Source organism: Amphiura filiformis, chromosome 7 (assembly GCF_039555335.1).
Source record: "Amphiura filiformis chromosome 7, Afil_fr2py, whole genome shotgun sequence".
NCBI classification, from domain to species: domain Eukaryota; kingdom Metazoa; phylum Echinodermata; class Ophiuroidea; order Amphilepidida; family Amphiuridae; genus Amphiura; species Amphiura filiformis.
In genome coordinates, this window is record NC_092634.1 from 23,377,605 (window position 1) to 23,400,912 (window position 23,308).

The following is a 23,308-nucleotide window of genomic DNA, read 5'->3' on the forward strand; positions in this document are numbered from 1 at the left end:
ACCCAGGTACCAATCAATGCCGTTGCCTACCCTTCACTCTGTAAACACTGCCATTTTATTAAAACAACTTAAGCTATTGGGTGCACCAAATCTGCGTAACTTAGTATTTTAGTATGTTACGTACTTCTTTAACTTTATGAAGCTCGGGCAAATAATAAATTGAAAGGAGAACAATTCACGACTCAGCGGGGTTTGAACCCCGGACGTCACGATTACCGGTCGAGAGTTATCAGTTCGTACACGGGTAATCTCACCGGTGACAACTCTCTAGTCCGAAGGTTCCCTAGTCTGAAGGCTCCTTAGTCCGAAGGTTCGCTAGTCCGAACACGTAATTTACCATTCGCTAGTCCGAATTCTGAAAGAGGTTGGCTAGTCCGAATATCGGGTTCTCTAGTCCGAATATAGAATAAGGCTCGCTAACCCTAACCCTAAACCCTAACCCTAACTCTAACCATAACCATAACTTTAAACCCTAACCCTAACCCTTGTTCGATATTCGGACTAGAGAACCTATGGATTAGAGAACCCTAGCGACCCTTCGGACTATAGATCAAGAGAAGTCACGATCTCACCTAGTCATGTCATGATTGCATACTCTCTCACTGTGTCTTATTAGCTTAACGCCCAACTGTGTATTAAATAATGAAAAAGGAGGCCCAAGAAATTTTATTCATTATATCGTCAGCCTACTACCCTACTACTATAATTGTCATTTTGTGTAATTTTTAGAACAAAGTACAAGATATGGTTCTAGCATGCATAAAAACATATTTATTCATCAATCTTTGCACAAGAATAAATGATAATGATACAAATTAAAGGGAATAATCCGAAATAATTCGAGTCATTACGTTACTTAGGCAATTATCGTAGTATGTTAGTTAAGTTTACCTCAGCTTCATATCATTTAACTGGAGTAAACTGACATGTAATGAATAGAATTTGCATCATTTATTACCTCGCATATATTAATATTATTGTGTCTCGTATTGATTGTCTAACATAAACAAAGCAGCCTCCTTTCTTCTTTGTGAAATAACAAGAAAGTACTGTAGAAGTCTGGATAAATGTTTCTTAAATAATTAAATAATGTTTATCTTGAACACTTAAACCGCACACAGAACGCAGAATAAACAAGAGAAGGAAATTGTTGTTCTCAGTCGAAAAATATGTTGATGAAATTGAGCAGAGTGCCATTGACGCGTTTGTAAACAAATATATACCTGCAAAAAGACAAAAACGAAATACTGACATAATTTATGGGCGGTACTATTCAGGTATTGCTATCCCATTTTAGACATATAACTACTGATCTGTCCTTTTGTTACTACCAAAAATTGCCATATTTAAATAAGGCTTATGAATAATAAAGTAGCTATACTGCGTCTCGTCTCAAGTTGAGAGTAACGCTATGTTGGATTTTGTAGGGGCAAAATCGCCCTTCTAGGCATTACATGATGCAGTCATGTCTACAGTAGAATTCATCTCGACCTTTGCAGGACTTAACCCCATTAAAAGCTATTAAACCAAGATAACACTCATTGAAACAGCTCAACTGATTAAATCGGATCTTCTCTGGTTGTGCACAAGTGACTGTTTTCATGTGCGATATCGCAATAAAGCTGGTATTCATAGCTTCAGTTGGGTAACCGATTATAAAGGAAACGAAAGGAAACAATGTTATGTGTGGCTTTGTTCACGAAATCAGACAATGGCGTGCTTTTGTAAACCAGCATTCTTGAAAATGAGCAACATAATGATTTTTGACTTAACACGGTTTGGAAATAATTTCTTCATATTTTTGGTGTTATCTGTCGTTTACATGTCCTTCCTAAAACACAAAAGTACGACCCTCTCCAAACACCTAAATTAGCTAAAAATTTAGGACATGTTACAAAACTATATTGTCTAGAATTTTAGAAGAGTACTTTTAATATTGGCCGGTTATTTTTCACACAGCGACGTTAACTAGGCAATGTACTATTACCTATAACATTAACTAAAACACCAAAGTACGAATATTTCCAAACATCTAAATTAGCTAAAATTTAGGACATGTTAAAAACTATATTTTCTAGAACTTTAGAAGAGTACTTTTAATATTGGCCGGTTATTTTTCACACAGCGACGTTAACTAGTCATATCCCCATACTGTTAACGTAGGGCTATTTGTAAAGGTCACGCGTCAATGGGAAAGAGCACTGTGTATTGTGTATAGGAAAACGGACAGTAACTGCAGTATGAGAAAAAGTTTTCGGACATCTCCCATTCACCGTGTGTAGTGAATTGACTACGTAAAAATCAGACAATCATCGGTATAGGCTAACTGCATGTATCCACTCCTTACAAACTCCGTATCTTGCCAAACAAATGTATTTAGGCCAAAATATCACAATTAATATTGATTTGAATATGCTATCTTCATATTACATGCAAAAAAATTAAAAAACCGACACACGTACCAGATGTAATTTCAACCAAGAATTTCACTGTTTTGTAGTGATACAAGGCCCGATAATGCCATTGACAATACATGGTACCATGCGTTCAGCGCTGACATAGCTTGACATGTGCAGAAGGCTGTGTGCTACCATTAATAGTACAGTCCATTCATAAAAATATCAAACTCACTCGATAGTATGAACCATAACGTATATTTGAGCCAAATTTTGACAGCATTCGGGGATTTTTCCTCTATGTACCATGCAATATTCATAAATATTGGTCGGAAACCACCACTTTATGCAAATTGATCATGCATGACCACTTGACGCAATTTGCCTTCTATCGATATTGCATAGCATGTACACATTCCAACAAAGGATTTGTACCGGAGTCCTTCACCGTAATCAGTAGCGCAGTACAGTCCATTCAATCAAATGTTGTCATCAACCTATTTGATGGTAGTGCATTTGTTATGTGTGTGAGACGAACTGTCGCGGTAGATTGCAATCATATTTTTGTTGAATGCATTTGAATAGTCCGCCATATTTATGGTATGATACGTCATATGCACAACCTCTATAGCCGTGCGTGTGCAAGTCATTGTGTACATGATCATCCTCTCGTGTATGCGGTTCTCATGTACAGGCCAATGGTGCTCCAATTGTATTGGCTGTGGACGGCGATATGTAAATTTGGTGATGATGTCACAGCTCATTATAGTTTGTCACTCGGTCTGTGGTAACTTGTTGTAATGGTTAGCGCGCGATTTGATTGTGCCACTACGATATCCAACATGGTGTTACTCTCAACATGAGACAAGACAGACAATATGTGAGCTGGTATGACCTTTTCGATGAGATACCTTTAAACACCACTGTCGTATTAGGGGTCAGTTGTCAGAGAGTCAAAGATTTAACAAAATCAAGGGTGGGCATAATTTTTCCTGGTTTTACTGGGACAATTATCTTTTCCACTATTTTAGCTCAAATTTAAGGTGAAATTGATTCCATCACCCCCGCAGATCTATTGGACATTTTTCTTTTCATAATATTAAAAAAATCACCCCCGGACTGTTAAAGAGATAGACCCAGCCTTTCTATCACCTAATATGTTGCAGACCTCTCCATATTTACCTTTTTTACGCACCCCACCCAAGTCTTCCTGAACACTCCCTACTGCTGTGTAATTAAAAATGGCCTTTGGTCACTATACTATGATCAGCTCTTAATAGGCGGGAATTATTCGGTTTTTGTTACTGCGCGAGTCAATAAAGTTCCAACTTAAGCACGCATATATTCACAAAAGCACGCGTTATTCACGCAAAACGCAAAGCGCAGTTCGCGTAGGTGCTGCGCCTAGCTGTGTGTACGGCATTCTGTATCAATCCACGATGTATGAGTCCCGCCTATTACGAGCTGATCAGAGTATAGTGATTTCTTTCTGTCACTACTGGTATGTTATGGGCAGTAGTTATGCATACTGCAGTTACTGTCCGTTTTCCTATACACAATACACAGTGCTCTTTCCCATTGACGCGTGACCTCTACAAATAGCCCTACGTTAAAAAGTATGGGGATATGACTAGTTAACGTCGCTGTGTGAAAATAACCGGCCAATATTAAAAGTACTCTTCTAAAGTTCTAGAAAATATAGTTTTTAACATGTCCTAAATTTTTAGCTAATTTAGATGTTTGGAAATATTCGTACTTTGGTGTTTTAGTTAATGTTATAGGTAATAGTACATTGCCTAGTTAACGTCGCTGTGTGAAAAATAACCGGCCAATATTAAAAGTACTCTTCTAAAATTCTAGACAATATAGTTTTGTAACATGTCCTAAATTTTTAGCTAATTTAGATGTTTGGAAATATTCGTACTTTGGTGTTTTAGGAAGGATATGTAAACGACAGATAACACCAAAAATATGAAGAAATTATTTCCAAACCGTGTTAAGTCAACAATCATTATGTTGCTCATTTTCAAGAATGCTGGTTTACAAAAAGCAGTTCATTTCGTGAACAAAGCTACACATACCGTTGTTTCCTTTCGTTTCCTTTATAATCGGTTACCCAACTGAAGCTATAATACCAGCTTTATTGCGATATCGCACATGAAAACAGACACTTGTGCACAACCAGAGAAGATCCGATTTAATCAGTTGAGCTGTTTCAATGAGTGTTATCTTGGTTTAATAGCTTTTAATGGGGTTAAGTCCTGCAAAGGTCGAGATGAATTCTACTGTAGACATGACTGCATCATGGCCCCCTTTTTAAAGAATGAAAAAGTGCCGGTGTATTTATTTATGTATCCGAACTTACCGAAATGACCCAATGACTGCATCATCGTGGTAGGCAGTCATGATACCATCTTCCCAAACCTTTCCGTTATTCTCACCGAATGCATTAGTAGTGTCAATTCCCCGATTAACATGATTGCTTTCGAACCAATAGGACCACGCACGCGCTATACCTGAAATTTAAAAAAAACATATGTGATGCGATCAAGTAAAATCAGTCGGAACTCGGAAATAATGATTTTGAGATAATAGCCACATAAAGGAAATATTTCTTTTGATTCCTGTTGTTTTGGAAACTCTTTAATTGCTCATATCTTTGAAACTGGTTGTTCAATTTCAATGGTGTTTTCTGCTAAATCCATATTATTTTGTAAATGCTTTTTACTATCCTATAAGAAACTGAAAAGTTAATATTTACGAATTCCGACTGATTTTGCTTGATCGCATCACATATAACGCCATAAGCACGAAAGTAAGATAATATTGCGTTTGCCATATTATATACATATTGCGTTAACATTTAGGGAGGGACAAGCATATAGATCTTGAGCCGTTGCAAATATTACGTTAGTCCTTAACGATGCCAAGACCGAAGTCATCCATGTCACATCACTTTTCTGCTACAACCATTTCACTCAAGTAATCGGGGATTCTGTGATCAATCCTTCAAGTGGTGCGCGCAATCTAGGCGCTGTAATGGATTCCCACATTTGTATGAAAGCTCATATGAAAGACCACATCGACAGCATTCGCTGCACCGTTTCCTTAGAACAGCCTGCTAGATAACATCCGTTCTGCTAACTCACTGCACTCAAGCGACTTCTGATTTCTGTAGACGCATCTTTTAATTGTTTAATCCTTCTGCACACGGGTCAATTTTGAGTCGGGACTCTTTGGGTATAATCACTTTGATAATTTAAAAACTGAGGTGTCGAGTAATTTAATGTTTACCTTCTTTATCAAACGCAGGTGTTTGTCCATTAATGATATGTATACAATCATCAGTGAACAACTTTTCAACAATGGCTGAATAATCGCCGCCTTCTTCAATGGTTTCAGCCAATTCCCATCTTCTCACGTTAGCTGCATTGATCTCGTTTTCAAGAGAGAGACTGCCTTTGTTCGGTGCTGAAAGGGAAAGGCAATGGTTCATTTCAATTATTCAAGACGATGCCAACTTGTATACATAATATATGTAACAATGAAATCATTATTTCAATAAGGTGCTTCACGAATGCCGAAAGAAAATGTCATTCAATAATGTCAATGGCCTGCGGTGCTGTTGCAAATATAGTCAAAAGTTGAGGTTGTGAATTCGTCAAATTGTTTAGCGAATTACAGTATCTGATGATTTGAATTTGTGCATTGTGTAAGGCAAACAAATGTGTTTTAATATGCGATAAAAAGTATTTCCCACATACAATTCAATAGCAAAATATTATAAGATCATTACGGGGTGCGACACGATAAATTAAAATTCTTTCCCCATCCATGGTGTGGCAGGTAAAGAGCTTAAAGATTTATTATTTTCATAGCAATGGATATATTTAATTTATAAACGCTAACGATAGTCTACCTTTTCGCTCTGCATGGGTTCTCTCCGTGCTCGGTATAGATAGGAATTGGGTACGGACAAGTGAGCGATTTGGAACATATCTATTTTTCATACCCATTGAAAATGTAGTATCTAATCAATTTATGTGCATATCATTCACTAATATCTCAAGAGATTACTTGAGTAACTTGTGATGAACAAAGTTGTCAACTACATTTTGTCAGGGGCGTAGCCGGGAAAAACTGCCCCAGGCAAATTTCAGAGTTAAAATGGGGACGAAAAAGAGTAAAGTGTCCTTAAGGGCTCTAAATGAGCGTTTATTGTGTTTCGACAGTATTTTTTGTGGGACATGAGAGCACCTCAGACCTATCGAATTGCATTCTGAATACGAAGCATGTCTTTCTGATATCAAATAATTTTCATTTTTGAAAATCACAATATAATACAAATTTTATGACAAATTATAAAAATTGATATTTTTCAAATTTTTGATATATAACAGTCCTCGAAGTAAATTATATAAATCTAATGATATATTCTTAAAGTGTATGTAGCAGGAGGAAATGCCGACGGTCAATTGAAAATTTTGACCTTTCATATTGAAGATATGGATTTTTTCCCAAAAGACCTATTTTTTTTTTGGTGTTTTAGGAAAAAATCCATATCTTCAATACGAAAGGTCAAAATTTTCAATTGATCGTCGGCTTTTCATCCCACCTACATACACATTAAGTATAAATCATCAGATTTATAAAGTTTACTTCAAGTACTGTTAAATATCAAAAATATCAATTTTAATGATTTGCCATAAAATGTATTAAATTGCGAATTTCAAAAATCAAAATTATTTGATATCAGAATGACTTTCTTCGTATTCAGAATGCAATTCGATATGTCTGATGTGCTCTAATGTCCCAAAATAAATACTGTCCAAACGTTCATACCCCAGCCCTTAAAATGATTAAAAATGGGGGAAATTGCAAATGGGGACGAAAATGTGGCTGTTTTGAAACTAGAATGCGTTACAAAAATACTAACATTTACCTGTTAATTTTGAACACGACATTTTACCATTATCATTTTGCTTGTGGTCCTCACAATGCTTAGTGCAGCTCATATGAGATAGTGTGTCCGAAACCTTAACACATTGATCACAGAGAGCGATACAGTCCACCGATTCGGAGTTTGCAGAGTTGCAAAACATGATGAAAATACCAGTCACTAAGACGACTAGGTTAATCTCCATCTTAATTGAGGTATAACCTGTAATATGGTGTGATGAATGTGACATTCATGGATTAATGGGTTGTAAGTTATTTCGTAGTTGTGAATTCTACAACGGAAACTAAAATACAAAAATATTATAGGCTTAAAAAGTTGTGTTGGCTAAGCTTCTGTCGCTGTTTAGTCCAGGTGTTTAGTATCCAGGCTGTATCAAAAGTATTGTTACCCACCAGGCTGTTACATCAAAATGCAACACATACAAGATCCTTCTAATTTGTAGATCACGTGTTACGACAGGCCTTTAAACTATGTCTGGTAATTTCAAGAGGATGATCCAATGCTGCAATTGGAAGAAACAGGCCTTTCCATTTATCTTATCACACAGGAAATAATTCGTCGGTCGAATTAAATCCATTAGTAACAAGAAACATTCTGGAAATTATGGTTTATAAAATACAGTACAATGCACTTCGAAAACCACCATGTTCTTGATCGTTTGCACTTACTAGTTTCTTTACCTTGTCAATTAACTACTTGATCTTGACAATTTGGTTGTGACTGTCCTTTACAATGATGTAAAACGCTGTGTAAACGTTGTATGTTGCGGGCACGGCACTGTGTACGTATCAACTCCAGGGAAATAATCATTTTAGTACAGGCGTGAAACTAACCAATAGAAATACGCCATGCAGCGAATCACGTGGAATTGAAATCACACCGTCAAGTGCCAGTTAACAAAATAAGCTGGATTTAATAGACCCTACTCCGTCGCTCCGGTGATTCCATCTTAAGCAGTATACAGACTTTTTATTGTACGTACAATATTGTATGTACAATATGTACGTTATTTAATCTATTGCCATTCTATTTCCAGTAATGTTTAAGTTCTAACGAATGTTTGATGACGTAAAATCGATAATATATTTCTGCTAGATATTGTATGTAACATATTATCGATTTTTCGTCATCAAACATTCGTTAGAACTTAAACATTACTGGAAATAGAATGGCAATAGATTAAATAACGTACATATTGTACATACAATATTGTACGTACAATACTCGGAGTCTGAAGCGCGCTTTAGAACCAAAAGTGAGTTTTTCTGGTTGACCAGATTTAATTATCTATTGATCAAATCCCAGATGACTGAAACGTGTTAATAAATGATAATGATACAATTTAAAGGGATTAATCCGAAATAATTTGGGCGATTATATAACATTTTGTACTTTGTACAATTATCGTAGTAGGATGACAATATGTCAGTTTTGTTTACCTCAGCTTCATAAAATCATTTAAATGGAGCAAACTGACATGTAATGAATATTATTTCTTGGGGTTGCATCATTTATTTCCGATCTTCGCATATTTTATTGTCTAACATGTCTAATACGCCTTGCCAGATTCAAGCATATCTAGGCAGACAGCAGCCTCCTTTCTTCATTATTAGCCCCATGAGAACTACCTGCCGATTGGCCAAAATGAATATTGTGTCCAATTTTGAACCAATCAAGGAAGGTATTAATAAAATTATCTACAAATACAAGTTTGACCATGAATAGTTTAAAGCTTAATCATAATTGGCAATTGCAATGAGCATTTCAAGTTATCAACCAATCCGAAATGCTGTTATAATGACCGGGTAGTGTCCAGGGCGTTAAGTTATTTGACTTTAGTTTATCTTTGTGAAATTACAAGAAATTACTGCAGAAGTCTGGATAAATGTTTCTTAGAAATTGGATTAAGTTTTTTTATCTGGAACAAGTAAACCGCACACAGATGGGTTCCAAGAATTTTGCAGATTAAGCCAAATTGTTGTTCTCAGTCGAAAAATATGTTCATGAAATTGAGCAGAGTGCCATTGACGCGTTTGTAAACAAATATATACCTGCAAAAAGACAAAAACGAAATACTGACATAATTTATGGGCGGTACTCTTCAGCTATTGCTATCCCCTTTAAGGAATATCACTACTGAGCTGTCCTTTTGTATTACCAGGGATTGCCATGCATTTAAATACAGTTTATGAATAATAAAGTAGCTATACTGCGTCTCGTCTCAAGTTGAGAGTAACGCATGTTGGATTTTGAAATGGCGGACTCGAATCAGTGCGTTTACGCGCGGTTGCGTCGCCAGCGTACGGATAAATCATCATTCTAGGCATTAGAAAAAGTTTTCGGACATCCCATTCACCGTGTGTAGTGAATTGACTACGTAAAAATCAGACACTCATCGGTATGATAGTCTAACTACACGTATCCACTCCTTACAAACGCCGTATCTTGCCAAACAGATGTATTTAGGCCAAAATATCACAATTAATATTGATTTGAATATGTTATCTTCATATTACATGCAAAAAAATTTAAAAAACCGACACACGTACCAGATGTAATTTCAACCAAGAATTTCACTGTTTTGTAGTGATTCAAGGCTCGAAAATACCATTGACAAACGTACCTTGCGTTCAGCGCTGACATAGCTTGACATGTGCAGAAGGCTGTGTGCTACCATTAATAGTACAGTTCATTCATAAAAATATCAAACTCACTCGATAGTATGAACCATAACGTATATTTGAGCTAAATTTTGACATCATTCGGGTATTTTTCCTGTATGTACCATGCAATAATCATAAATATTGGTCGGAAACCACCACTTTATGCAAATTGATCATGCATGACCACTTGACGCAATTTGCCTTCTGCTTGGCTGATCGATATTGCATAGCATGTACACAATCCAACAAAGGATTTGAACCGGAGTCCTTCACTGTAAAACCTCTTTGGGGCGATGTGACTTCATAAGGGCAATTTCGGGGATTATAGGACACAATTGATGGGGAGAGATGAGGTCCGACCAGGTCCGACCGAGTCTCCTACACAGGTTACGCTCCCTGTGGAGGGGCGGAACCAAACTGGCTGATGTGGAGACTAAGCCAGTTTGCGTCGGTCTGATACTCGTCTCGTCTTTGACCATGCGCAGATCTGGCTGGTCAGGAAGACATTTAATACCCTGAATTTATAATATGCCTACCAGTTCCATCTATAACCGATTTGCTAGAGAATATTTGTTAATAATAAAATGTGGCCAAATGTATATTTGTGTACATAGTGTGTGGATCCACTCTTCTGCGGACTTGGCTACTAAGCATGTCGGGAAGGATATGGCGGTATGCTGACCTGGGTCAATATTACACCACATTTCGCCATAATTCATTCTAGAAACGCTTGCTGTTAGAATAAGAAAAATTTTAATGCTAAATTATTGCACATTCTAGGGAAGCGTGGTTACTGTTTTGAAATAACCGAGTGAGAGGGTTTTCAAGAAAATATTTTTCCTGTCAAAACTGAAGCATCCTCTGTATAAAAGAAAATATGAATATTAACTGCACATCATATATAACTATTCGTGATACCCAATTGTGGCATATTTGAGGTCGTTTATGAGGCAGAGAATTTTATTTCAATTTTATATACGCCAAAATATTTTTTAATTGAGCAAGAATAAGGATAGAAAAACGTTAAAAATTCTATGTATAAATAACATTAGACCCGGCAAAAGATTACTGTTTCGTTTTTATGGTATTCTAATCTTTTATTTCCCGAAGAAACATTTGGGGTCTAAAATGGATTTTTTAGGGAATTGATAAAAACATCGAACGTGTATACAAGAAAATGGTAGGTTCCTCTATAGTATTTTACTGACCATGCTAATGTACTGACACCGTGCGAGCACATGTCAAAATCGATATAATGTATTGTCCATATAGACGCGCATTTATCATTTATTATTGTCGGATTAACAACAATTGAGCGCTATTAATACACATTAATGTTTTTAGGCAAATAAAATTCCAAAATATGGTACGTTTTCTGCTTTTGCTTGTCACGTGGTAGGCCTATATTGAAGTTGCGATTATATCTTCAAATAAGTTTCAAATGGATTCCATCAAGACAAGTGGTCGAGTGGTCTAAGGCGCTAGGCTCATAGAGCATATCCAAAGCGGCGTGGTCCGCCGTGAGTTCGAACCCCGCCTCTGCCAAACTTTAATAGAAGTAATATTAAAATTTAACTTTTTTTAAATTTCATATTGGGGAAATGTGACTGGGAGAATTTATGTATGGCGTGGAGTGGTGTGGGTCAATATGTTCTGAGCAGATGAGGTCCGACCAATTGCCTACGACCTTGTGTGCGATCATGTGTGACAGGCAATTCCCGATATAATAGAGATTCCCTGACTGTAATCAGTAGCGCAGTACAGTTCATTCAATCAAATGTTGTCATCAACCTATTTGATGGTACTGCACTATATGTGTGTGAGACAATTTCAGACGAACTGTCGCGGTAAATTGCAATCATGCTTTTGTTGAATGCATTTGAATAGTCCGCCATATTTACCTCTATAGCCGTGCATGTGCAGATCATTGTGTACATTCTCATTTACATGATCATCCTCTCGTGGCAGTGTATGTGGTTCTCATGTACAGGCCAATGGTGCTCCAATTGTATTGGCTGTGGACGGCGATATGTAAATTTGGTGATGATGTCACAGCTCATTATAGTTTGTCACTCGGTTTGTGGTAACTTGTTGTAATGGTTAACGCGCGCAATTTGATTGTGCCACTACGATCGATATCCAACATGGCGTTACTCTCAACATCATACTGCAGTTACTGTCCGTTTTCCTCATTACACAGTGATCTTTCCCATTGACGCGTGACCTCTACAAATAGCCCTACGTTAAAAGTATGGGGATATGACTAGTTAACGTCGCTGTGTGAAAAATAACCGGCCAATATTAAAAGTACTCTTCTAAAGTTCTAGAAAATATAGTTTTTAACATGTCCTAAATTTTTAGCTAATTTAGATGTTTGGAAATATTCGTACTTTGGTGTTTTAGTTAATGTTATAGGTAATAGTACATTGCCTAGTTAACGTCGCTGTGTGAAAAATAACCGGCCAATATTAAAAGTACTCTTCTAAAATTCTAGACAATATAGTTTTGTAACATGTCCTAAATTTTTAGCTAATTTAGGTGTTTGGAGAGGGTCGCACTTTGGTGTTTTAGGAAGGATATGTAAACGACAGATAACACCAAAAATATGAAGAAATTATTTCCAAACCGTGTTAAGTCAACAATCATTATGTTGCTCATTTTCAAGAATTCTGGTTTACAAAAAGCAGACCATTGTCTCATTTCGTGAACAAAGGTACACATACCATTGTTTTCTTTCGTTTCCTTTATAAAAAAAAAATAAAAAAAGCGCAGTGATTTATAGTGCGCTACGCACAGGCACAACGTCTAGACGTTGATCCACAAGCCTCAGCACACTTTACAGGTTGTCGCTGACCACTACGGCCCCACATCATATAATCGGTTACCCAACTGAAGCTATAATACCAGCTTTATTGCGATATCGCACATGAAAACAGACACTTGTGCACAACCAGAGAAGATCCGATTTAATCAGTTGAGCTGTTTCAATGAGTGTTATCTTGGTTTAATAGCTTTTAACGGGGTTAAGTCCTGCAAAGGTCGAGATGAATTCTACTGTAGACATGACTGCATCATGTGAGACAAGACATTATGCAGTCCAAGAGAACGCCAAATATGGATCAGGAGTATTACATAATAATACCCTGCTATGACAATAGCTGCACTAGGTTAATCGTATAATCTCCTTATGTGGTTAGCATGGCTGGGCCAGGAAATCCACAAGGTCAGCCAATGTATGTACATGTATACGGTACATGTGCCATATCTTTACAATGGGTGATAAATTTCTGGTTTGTTTTATTTCAAAACGCAACAGTCGATATTCTAAAGCTTGGTCCAAATCCAAGAGAAGAACCAACTCTAGTAATTTATGTGGTTTCAAATTATATCGGCTGTTGCCTTTTTGATAGAAATGGTGTTTGTTGATGTGCACAGTTTCCCATTAGATCATAACATGCTGTTGTACATCCAAGGTCAAAGGTCTTTTAATCCATATTTGGCGTTGTTCTGGGACTGATATGTGAGCTGGTATGACCTTTTCGATGAGATACTTTAAACACCACTGTCGTATTTTTTTAGGGGTCAGTTGTCAGAGAGGCAAAGATCTAACAAAATCCAGGGTGAGCATAATTTTTCCTGGTTTTACTGGGACAATTATCTTTTCCACTATTTTAGCTCAAATTTAAGGTGAAATTGATTCATCACCCCCGCAGATCTATTGGGCATTTTTCTTTTCATAATATTAAAAATCCCCCCCCCCCCCGGACTGTTAAAGAGATAGACCCAGCCTTTCTATCAGCTAATATTTTGCAGACCTCTCCATACAAGGTGTCCCAGAATGATTTATACCGTGTTTGAACAAAATATCAAAAATATATAGTCAACAGTGTATCTAACTTTAATAAGTGCAATACAATGCCACACAAGTCTCCTACTTATTCTGTGACTTTCATGGAAATAGCTTGATTCGTTTTCGCGTGACAATGCTATTACTGAAAATGGACGAAAACTGCATGTGTGTAATTTACAGTGCAAAGGCGCCATAACACATGGATCCTTTATCACCATCGTCCAGCCGCACTGTGCAATATATTGGAGAAATCCTACATTCTTTTATAGGAAATACACCAAATTTGGCACAGATGTAGAGCTTACAATCTTACTATAAATAGGGGAATGTTGTATCTGAGTCCATCAAAGGCTCCGTCAGTTTCGATTCAAATGTCGCCAAATTCATACAGGAATTCGAGGAATATACCGAGACGGTAATGCGAAAATTTGGTTGGAAACGGTCAAGAATTGGATGCAAAAACAGTGAAAATATGGGTAAAAACGGGGTTTTTGTTATGAAAATCTGTTACCAGCCTACGCGTCACTGCAGCTGGCCGGTAGCGCGTCGGCGCCGCGTGCGTAATGCGCACTACGCCAATGCTCGCGTAAACGACGCAGAGCCACCCGACTTGCGAGCCAGAGACCAGTGGACATGACAATACGGAATGAAGGAAAAATAAAGGACAAAAAGGTACATGGACGGGTCACGGGATTATGATAACGAAACAAAGAAGGAAAGAAACTAATCAGGAAATGTAAGAAAAAAAAAGAAGCTAAAATAATGAGAATAGAATTAGATAAATAACATGGAAACGGGAAATCACAAGCAGCAAATAAAAAAAAGGTAAAAGGGAAATGTAAGAAAGATCAGATTTAGAAAATAATGAGAACGGGGTTAAATAAATAAATAACATGGAAACGGAAAATCACAAGCTAAGCAGAAGAAACTAAAAAAGAAAATGTAAGAAGAGACAGATTTTATTTAGATAAATAAAATGTCCTTTTCAATGATTCTACCTGTTCAGTAATTCTTCCTGTTATAGTGAACGCTCCCATTTACTCATCTAGCGGGGACCCGCGCGAAGCGCGGGTGTCCCGCTAGTGCTAAATAATTCTTGATATGGGAATAAGTGAAACATTTCAATATGACATCAGATATTTAGGTTGAAAAACATACTTTTTATGTGATTTTTACCCCAATTTGTACCCAAAAATGTCATTATTACAGAGGATATAACTTCCTCAAGGATCCTCCGCAGAAAATTGTAATCATCTTCGTCACGTAGCTATGGGTTTGCCAATATACTGTGTACATAAATGTATGCTGTGACACTAAGGACGAACCATCTCTATACTTTTATGAAAAATCCATCTCTGCCGGCATTTCAAATGATGAAACTCACATACTGCAATAATTGGCTTCAAAACTGCCGCCAAAGAAAGAATTGTTTAAGGTCAATCAAGCGTAGCAAATCCTTTATTCCATACAAAGATTGCTTCGTAACATCATAAATAAACGATAGATATCGACTATTTAGTAGAAGTAAGAACAGGACACAACAAATATACTGCATAACATTTTCCAAATAACTTTCTGCTGAACGGTTAGTAATTTTACAGATTTTCAAAATAGGTTGCTTTGTCAAAACTTGGAATTCACCATTTTTACGCAATCCTCTCTAACTTCTACTAGAAACGTCCAATTTTTAAAATCTAAAAAATCTGAGGAAGCTAAATATATGTAGAACTTAAAATGCAAAACAATATGACCAATAGATATGCCGTTCATACCTAAAGAATTCCATCTTTTCCGGTATAAATCATTCTGGGACACCCTGTATTTACCTTATCCTCACACCATTCCATTTTTACGCACCCCGCCCAAGTCTTCCTGAACACTCCCTACTGTTGTGTAATTAAAAATGGCCTTTGGTCACTAGTGATTTCTTTCTGTCACTACTGGTATGTTGGTATGTTATGGGCAGTAGTTATGTATGCACCCTTTTTAAAGAATGAAAAAGGGCCGGTGTATTTATTTATGTATCCGAACTTACCTAAATGACCCAATTACTGCATCATCCCGATAGGCAGTCATGATACCATCTTCCCAAACCTTTCCGTTATTCTCACCGAATGCATTAGTAGTGTCAATTCCCCGATTAACATGATTGCTTTCAAACCAATAGGACCACTCACGCGCCATACCTGAAATTTTAAAAAAACACATGTGGTGCGATCAAGCAAAATCAGTCGGAACTCGGAAATAATGATTTTGAGATAATTGCCACACAAAAGAAATATTTCTTTTGCTTCCTGTTGTTTTGGAAACTCTTTAATTGCTCATCTTTGAAACTGGTTGTTCAATTTCAGTGGTGTTTTCTGCTAAATCCATATTTGTAAATGCTTTTTACTATCCTATAAGAAACTGAAAAGTTAATATTTACGAGTTCCGACTGATTTTGCTTGATCGCATCACATATAATGCCATATTAAAGCACGAAATTAAGATAATATTGCGAATATATGCCATATTATATACATATTGCGTTAACATTTAGGGAGGGACGAGCATAGATCTTGAGCCCCCGGGGGGGGGGGCACTCAACACAAATGACCATACGGGTATGCTCCCCGGAAAGACCCCCTTTTGGGTTTCGCAGCTCCGAAAGACCCCCTATATTTGACCAAAATAAAGCTCCGAAAGACCCTTGATTTTGATAATTTCAGCTCTAAAAGACCCAAAAATTGATCATTCCTCATATTTTTTTTTTCAGGCGATTTTCAACCAAAAAGCCAAGAAAGACCCTTGATTTTGACTTTTCGCAGCTCCAAAAGACCCCATTTTACTTGTTCACAGCCCGGTTCGCAGCTCCGAAAGACCCCTTTTACCGGTACGCCGTCAGCTCCCAAAGACCCCCCACCTCAAAATTCCGGGGGAGCATACCCACCAAATTTTTTTGATGTGCCCCCCCCCCCGGGCTTGAGCCGTTGCAAATATTAAGTTAGTCCTTAACGATGCTAAGACCGAAGTCATCCATGACACATCACTTTCCGCTTCTCGAACAGACATGCTACAACCATTTCACTCAAGTAAATCGGGGATTCTGTGGTCAATCCTTCAAGTGGTGTTATCTAGGCGCTGTAATGGATTCCCACCTTTGTATGAAAGACCACATCGACAGCACCTGTAAGTCTGCCCTTGTTGCAATTCGTAGAATTGGCCAAATCAGATATTACCTTAACGAGGTCAGCACAGCGAGATTAGTACTTGCATTTGAGCTCATTTGTCACTTCAAGGATTGACTCCTGTAACTCTTTATTAAACGACCTTTCGGATAGTTATATCTCCAAGTTGCAGCGAGTTCAAAACTCTGCCGCCCAGCTCGTCACTCGCACCAGGGATGTGAGAGTAGACCAAGTATCAACACATTACTCCTATTCCTCAGGCACTTCACTGGCTACCGGTACAACAGCGGATAATCTATAAGATACTTCTCATCGTACCTTCAAGGCTCAAAATCAACTTTCTCCTCTGTACATCTCCCAGTTCATCTCGTACTACTTTGTCGCAAACGTCGTTCGTCTTCAAAATCGCTCACAGTCACATGTCGTCCATATACCAAGTATTTAATGAGGAAAAAATCATTCGCATTCGCTGCACCGTTTCCTTAGAACAGCCTGCTAGATAACATCCGTTCTGCTAACTCACTGCACTCAAGCGACTTCTAATTTCTGACTGTAGACGCATTGTTTAATCCATCTGCACACGGGTCAATTTTGAGTTGGGACTCTTTGGGTATAATCGCTTAATTTAAAAACTGAGGTGTCAAGTAATTTTAAATGTTTACCTTCTTTGCCAAACGCAGGTGTTTGCCCATTAACGATATTTATACAATCATCGGTGAATAACTCTTCAACAATGGCCGAATAATCACCGCCTTCTTCGACGTTTTTGACCAATTCCCATCTTCTCGCGTTAGTTGCATTGATCTCGTCTTCAAGAGAGAGACTGCCTTTGTTCGGTGCTGAAAAGGAAAGGCAATGATTCATTTCAATTATTCAAAACGATGCCAACTTGTATACATAAAAATCTGTAACGATGAGATCATTATGTTACAAGACTCCTTACAAATGCCAAACAAAAATGTCATTCCATGATTTCAATGACTTGCGGTGCTGTTGCAAATATGTTCCAAAAGTAAGGTTTTGAATTGATCCAATTGTTTAGCGAATTCCAGTATCTGATGATTTGAATTTTTCATTGTGTAAGGCAAATAAATGCGTTTTAATATGCAATAGAAAGTATTCCCCGCATACAATTCAATAGCACAATATTATAAGATCACGATTAATTAAAATTCTTCTCCATCCATGATGTGACAGGTAAAGAGCTTAAAGATAATTTATTATTTTCATAGCAATGGATATATTTAATTCATAAATGCTAAAGATATTCTACGTTTTTGCTCTGTATGGGTTCTCTCCGTGCCCGGTATGGATATGAACTGAGGGGTACGAACAAGTGAGCAATTGGAACATAATTTATCTATTTTTCACACCCATTCAAAATGTAGTATCTAACCAACTTACGTGCATATCATTCACTATACCTCAATTTACAATTGAGTAACAGTTGTCCACTACATTTTGTCAGGGGCGTAGCTGGGGGAGCCGGGGGAAAACTACCCCAGGCAAATTTCAGGGTTAAAATGGGGACGGCAAAGAGTAATGTGTCCTTAAAATGACTAAAAATGGAGAAAATTGACAAATGGGGACGAAAATTTGGCTATCACCTGGCTACGCTACTCCCTTTTGCTTGCGATTGGTGGAACTTGATATCACTGCCTAAAGTACGTTATTAAGTCTTAACTGCAAACACGGCATGGGTTTTGTTTGTTTTTTTGTTTGTTTGCTTGTTTATGTTTTCGTATTTTTGCTTTTGCTTGTAGTAAGGAATCTCTGGTTGGAAACTAAAATGCGTTACAAAAATACTAACATTTACCTGTTAATTTTGAACACGACATTTTACCATTATCATTTTGCTTGTGGTCCTCACAATGCTTAGTGCAGCTCATATGAGATAATGTGTCAGAAACCTTAACACATTGATCACAGAGAGCGATACAGTCCACCGATTCGGAGTTTGCAGAGTTGCAAAACATGATGCAAATACCAGTAACTAAGACGACTAGGTTAATCTTCATCTTGATTGAGGTATAACCTGTAATATGATGTGATGAATGTGACATTCATGGATTAATGGAATCGTTTAAAACATTCACTTGTAAGTTATTTTGATAGTTCTACAACGAATACAAAAATACAGAAATATTATAGGCCTAAACAGTTGTGAGGGCTAAGATTCTACCGCTGTTTAGTATCCAGGCTGTATCAAAAGTATTATTATCCACCAAGCTGTTAGATCGAAATGCAACACATACAAGATCCTTCTCATTTTTTACATTAAGTGTTACGTCAGGCCTTTAAGGGGGTACTACACCCATTGCATTTTTTTTTTGCATTTTGTGAAGAAATGAGAAAAAGAAATTGGACAAAGTGGTATGCAAAATGAAGGGGCAAATCTTCTCGTTCAATTGGTGGCATCAGTATCAATGACGCGTACATGCTTCTAATGGTATAAGCCAAAAGTGGTACATCACTGATGTTTTAAATTCACTTCATTTTGGAAAGCTTACTATCAACGGATTTCGTTAAAATTTTGGATATGTGTTGCTAACACATTAGGGAAATAATGTTGATATGTAAAATGGGAATAAGTGGTCCCTGATTTCTTTTATGACTTCATGAACTTGGTGCTCCACAACTATCAAAAACGAACCGGTTAAAATGCTTCTACTTTCAATGTTGAGCTATATTTTGTATTTTGAACTTGCGACACTATGTCACTGAAACTTAATTAAGCCATAGGTAACAGGTTACCACAACCACACTACAGCAATGTTGAAAAAGATTGTATTTTTGTCACCTATACCACCATATTAGGTAGTTTTCCGTAAGCTTCATTTTTGTGATTTTGGTAACTATTTTATATTTATTTGCCCAATCCATCTCAACTAGGCAATCTAAATTGTACTCACCATTTACATCCCAAGGTATTTTAGTATATCCACCTCACACATTTCCATTATATATCCAGTAACAGACAAAATATCAAAATTGATGCCTCATTATGACATGTATATGATATCACAGACTATCACATGTATTCAAAATTGATGCCTGAATTTGACCTGAACCAATTGACCTATAACCTGACCTTTGATGACCTTATAGCCTTTTTTAATCTCTTTTCCTAACAACACATTATAGAAGATACATACATGGTGTAGTATTAAATAGTCTATGTGGAAGAGATTAGGCCTATTTAATTTATTCATTGTTATAATCAGTGAGTACATTTCTATAGATAGTATAACAAAGGATTTAATGTATTCTATTCATGTATTCTACTTGGACATGTTCAATAGAATAAATTATGGTTTGTTATGAAACACACATCTCAGTTACCAGGATACAGTAAACAAAAAAATATATAGGGCTAAAATGATTTTCTAAAATGGTTTAAAACCACTTTGTATGTAGAGGTATTTTATAAGTTCAGGACATGAGATGATGAACATATTTATATACTTCATAAATTTGCAACAAAAAAAAGAAGATGGGTACTGATGAAAATCAGGGTATTATATCGCCTTAAACTATGTCTGGTAATTTCAAGAGGATCCAATGAATGTTGCAATTGGAAGAAACAGACCTTTCCATTTATCTTATCACACAAGAAATAATTCGTCGGTCGAATTAAATCCATTAGTAATCAAAAACATTCTGGAAATAATGGTTTATAAAATACAACTACAGGGTGAGTCAAAAAAAGTGCAATAGAGAAAAGAATCCATTTTTACTTAAGTTGAACGTTTTAGATTTGAAAACATTTTATATATGGTATATCCATCAGTGACTTTGTGTGAAAAAATTAAGGAGTTAGCATTAACCATTTTGTTTTTATGACACATTTTATAGCGCTACCCAATTTTAATGTTTGTCCAAGAGACATCTAAAATTTGAATGTCAGCCCACTCTGTGTAAGGTAGATTTGGAACAACTGCCATTTTCTTAACCTCATTGGCATTAAAAATAAATGGAGCACCCAAGGTGTTATTGCCCTTGGTCTTATTTAAGAAAAAGAAACAGTATTTGTTGTTATTTTCATTTTACCTTTAATTTAAAGATGTTTATTCTCTATCAAAAACATACACATTTTGTAGGCGGGTTTTTCAAATGTCAAAATGAAATGCGCGCAAATTGAAATGGAGTGAATTACAAAATATCCAGTAAGTTGACATATTGGGTTTAAAAAACTGGAGTTGGAGTCGAGTGAGGCATGAAGGACTTAAAGTAATGTTAGAAAGTTTGTTTCAACAGAAAAAAAGAAATTAAAACAACCTAATTTAAGTTAAAGTCAGTTTCCGATATGGTGCCTTTACCGCGCACTGTGTGCTCTCATTCAAAATACATGGTACCTCGTGGACAAATAACGAAATTGGGTATCGCAGCAAAAGGACTCATAAAAATTAAACGGTAGTCGCTATTCACTTCATATTTTCACAGAAGGTGGCCATTGAGTGTAGCATTTATAGAATTTTTCAATATTGGGAAAGTTCGATTTGGTTCTTACATAAATATCGATTCTTTGCTCTATTGCAGTTTTTTTGACTCACCCTGTATTTAAAATAACTGAAGACAGTACAATGCACTTCGAAAACCACCACGTTCTTGATCTCGTTTGCACCTTACTAGTTGCTTTACCGTGTCAATTAACTACTTGATCTTGACAATTTGGTTGTGACTGTCCTTTACAATGATGTAGAACGCTGTGTAAACCAACATTGTATGCGGTGGGCACGGCACTGTGTATGTGTCAACTCCAGGGAAATAATCATTTTAGTACAGGCGTGAAACTAACCAATAGAAATACGCCCGCAGCGAATCACGTGGAATTGAAATCACACCGTCAAGTGCCAGTTAACAAAATAAGCTGAATTTATTAGACCCTACTCCGTCGCTACGGGCCGTCGCTGAGCAATTGGTATTTGACCAATAAGGTAGTAGGTCGCTTTTCACAACGCAAGAATATGAGTTCTATCTCATCGGCCGACCAATCCAATCGCTATCACTCAGCGATGTAGTATAAATTAAGTCTTGAGATATATTGTTCCTTTGTATTGCGGATTGATCGATATCTAGTCCATTGAGACCCGGGCATGAAGACAGTAAGTTGTTGTTTACTACTATGCGTATTTTGTGTTTTATTTGATTGATATTTGCAGAAATCTATGATCTTGATCTGGGTATAAAACCATCAATATATCCCTTTATTTTTGGTTTCTATAAAAACCTATTGTTAGGCTTGCAGTTGAATATATGGTCGAATCCAACGAAAAGTGTACACGGCATGTTCAGGGCCATAACTTAAAAGTATTAATCAATTGGCATTCGTTTTTGTATTGTGTTTACTCGCCTTGATCATACGCTACGCGCCATATATAATAAGACCCCCTTCTGTGAAAAACTTAGACACAGAGACCCCAAAACATGCTATTTTTACCCATTTTTTCAAACTATTTCTTAAAGTATTTTTTAAAAACATATAAATCAGTTATGAAAAGAAGTCATTGGATTGAATCTAAATTGATTTCCTGAAAGGTGTGTATTCAAAGATTGTCTGTTCAACTTTTCACATATTTGTACATAATTATGAATTTTTTGTGATAATTTTTTGAGTGGTATTTTTTACATTACCTACGAATACAATTTTTCATAGCACTAGATATATCTTTAAAAATGGAAATCACTAATAAATGCTAATTAATACAAGCTTTGATATGTCCAATACTGAAAAGCATTGCATTCGGACATCTTTATTATTGTGTTTAGCTGCCAGAAATTCTAAATGGCACAAAGGTAGGTTTGGTAAAAAATATGCATTACCCCGAATACATGTTAAAAGCTGTGCCATTTCCACAAAGTGAGAGAATAGTAAACAATAGTTAAGCAATAGGTGCAGGGTAATACACTCTTTATTTCTACCAAGTTTCAATAGCCTGCGTTTAAATATTTCTGAGATGTCAACAATAAAAGCAAAGTATTCAGAGGTAAATTTGGTAACCGAATGTTACCTACTGAATACAATTTGACATCATGACAGTATTGTGAAACACCGCCATTCATGCCAATGCCCATATTGGTACATAACAAAGGCCTGTATGTTTGCTATCAAATCATATGTCAATGAAAGTTGCGAATTCACATACATGCCCACCATGCAAAGCTGAATACGGCTTAATTGGTGAAAAATATGTACTGAAATAGACGACGGTCTGCTCATTTGAAAGAAAAATCAGATTCAAAGAAGATTAGAAGGGGATAAATACTTGGAT

General features: G+C 36.6%; 1 protein-coding gene across 6 annotated transcripts; it reads right to left on the reverse strand.

Moving 5' to 3' along the window:
• Window positions 1-745: 745 nt before the first annotated feature.
• LOC140156907 (uncharacterized) lies at window positions 746-21,803 on the reverse strand. Of its 6 annotated transcripts, none has more exons than XM_072179948.1 (5): window positions 21,619-21,799; window positions 7,339-7,557; window positions 5,691-5,867; window positions 4,762-4,912; window positions 746-1,223 (listed from the first exon to the last, which is right to left on the reverse strand). In XM_072179948.1, the coding sequence occupies exons 2-5, from the start codon at window positions 7,538-7,540 to the stop codon at window positions 1,157-1,159; spliced, it is 597 nt and encodes a 198-aa protein (XP_072036049.1). In that variant the 5' UTR covers window positions 7,541-7,557; window positions 21,619-21,799; the 3' UTR covers window positions 746-1,156. The 6 variants fall into 6 exon arrangements, with proteins under 6 accessions (XP_072036049.1, XP_072036047.1, XP_072036048.1 ...); XM_072179946.1 differs by having other exon boundaries at window positions 21,590-21,799; XM_072179947.1 differs by lacking the exon at window positions 21,619-21,799 and adding an exon at window positions 8,037-8,144.
• Between the last annotated feature and the right edge of the window lie 1,505 nt (window positions 21,804-23,308).

Excerpts from the sequence above, each read along its gene's own strand:
- LOC140156907 (XM_072179948.1), bottom strand. The coding sequence starts at position 7,540 with ATGGAGATTAACCTAGTCGTCTTAGTGACTGGTATTTTCATCATGTTT. Across the intron at positions 5,868-7,338 it reads GTCGTGTTCAAAATTAACAG|CACCGAACAAAGGCAGTCTC; the intron begins GTAAATGTTAGT and ends TTTCCCTTTCAG. Across the intron at positions 4,913-5,690 it reads ACCTGCGTTTGATAAAGAAG|GTATAGCGCGTGCGTGGTCC; the intron begins GTAAACATTAAA and ends TTTAAATTTCAG.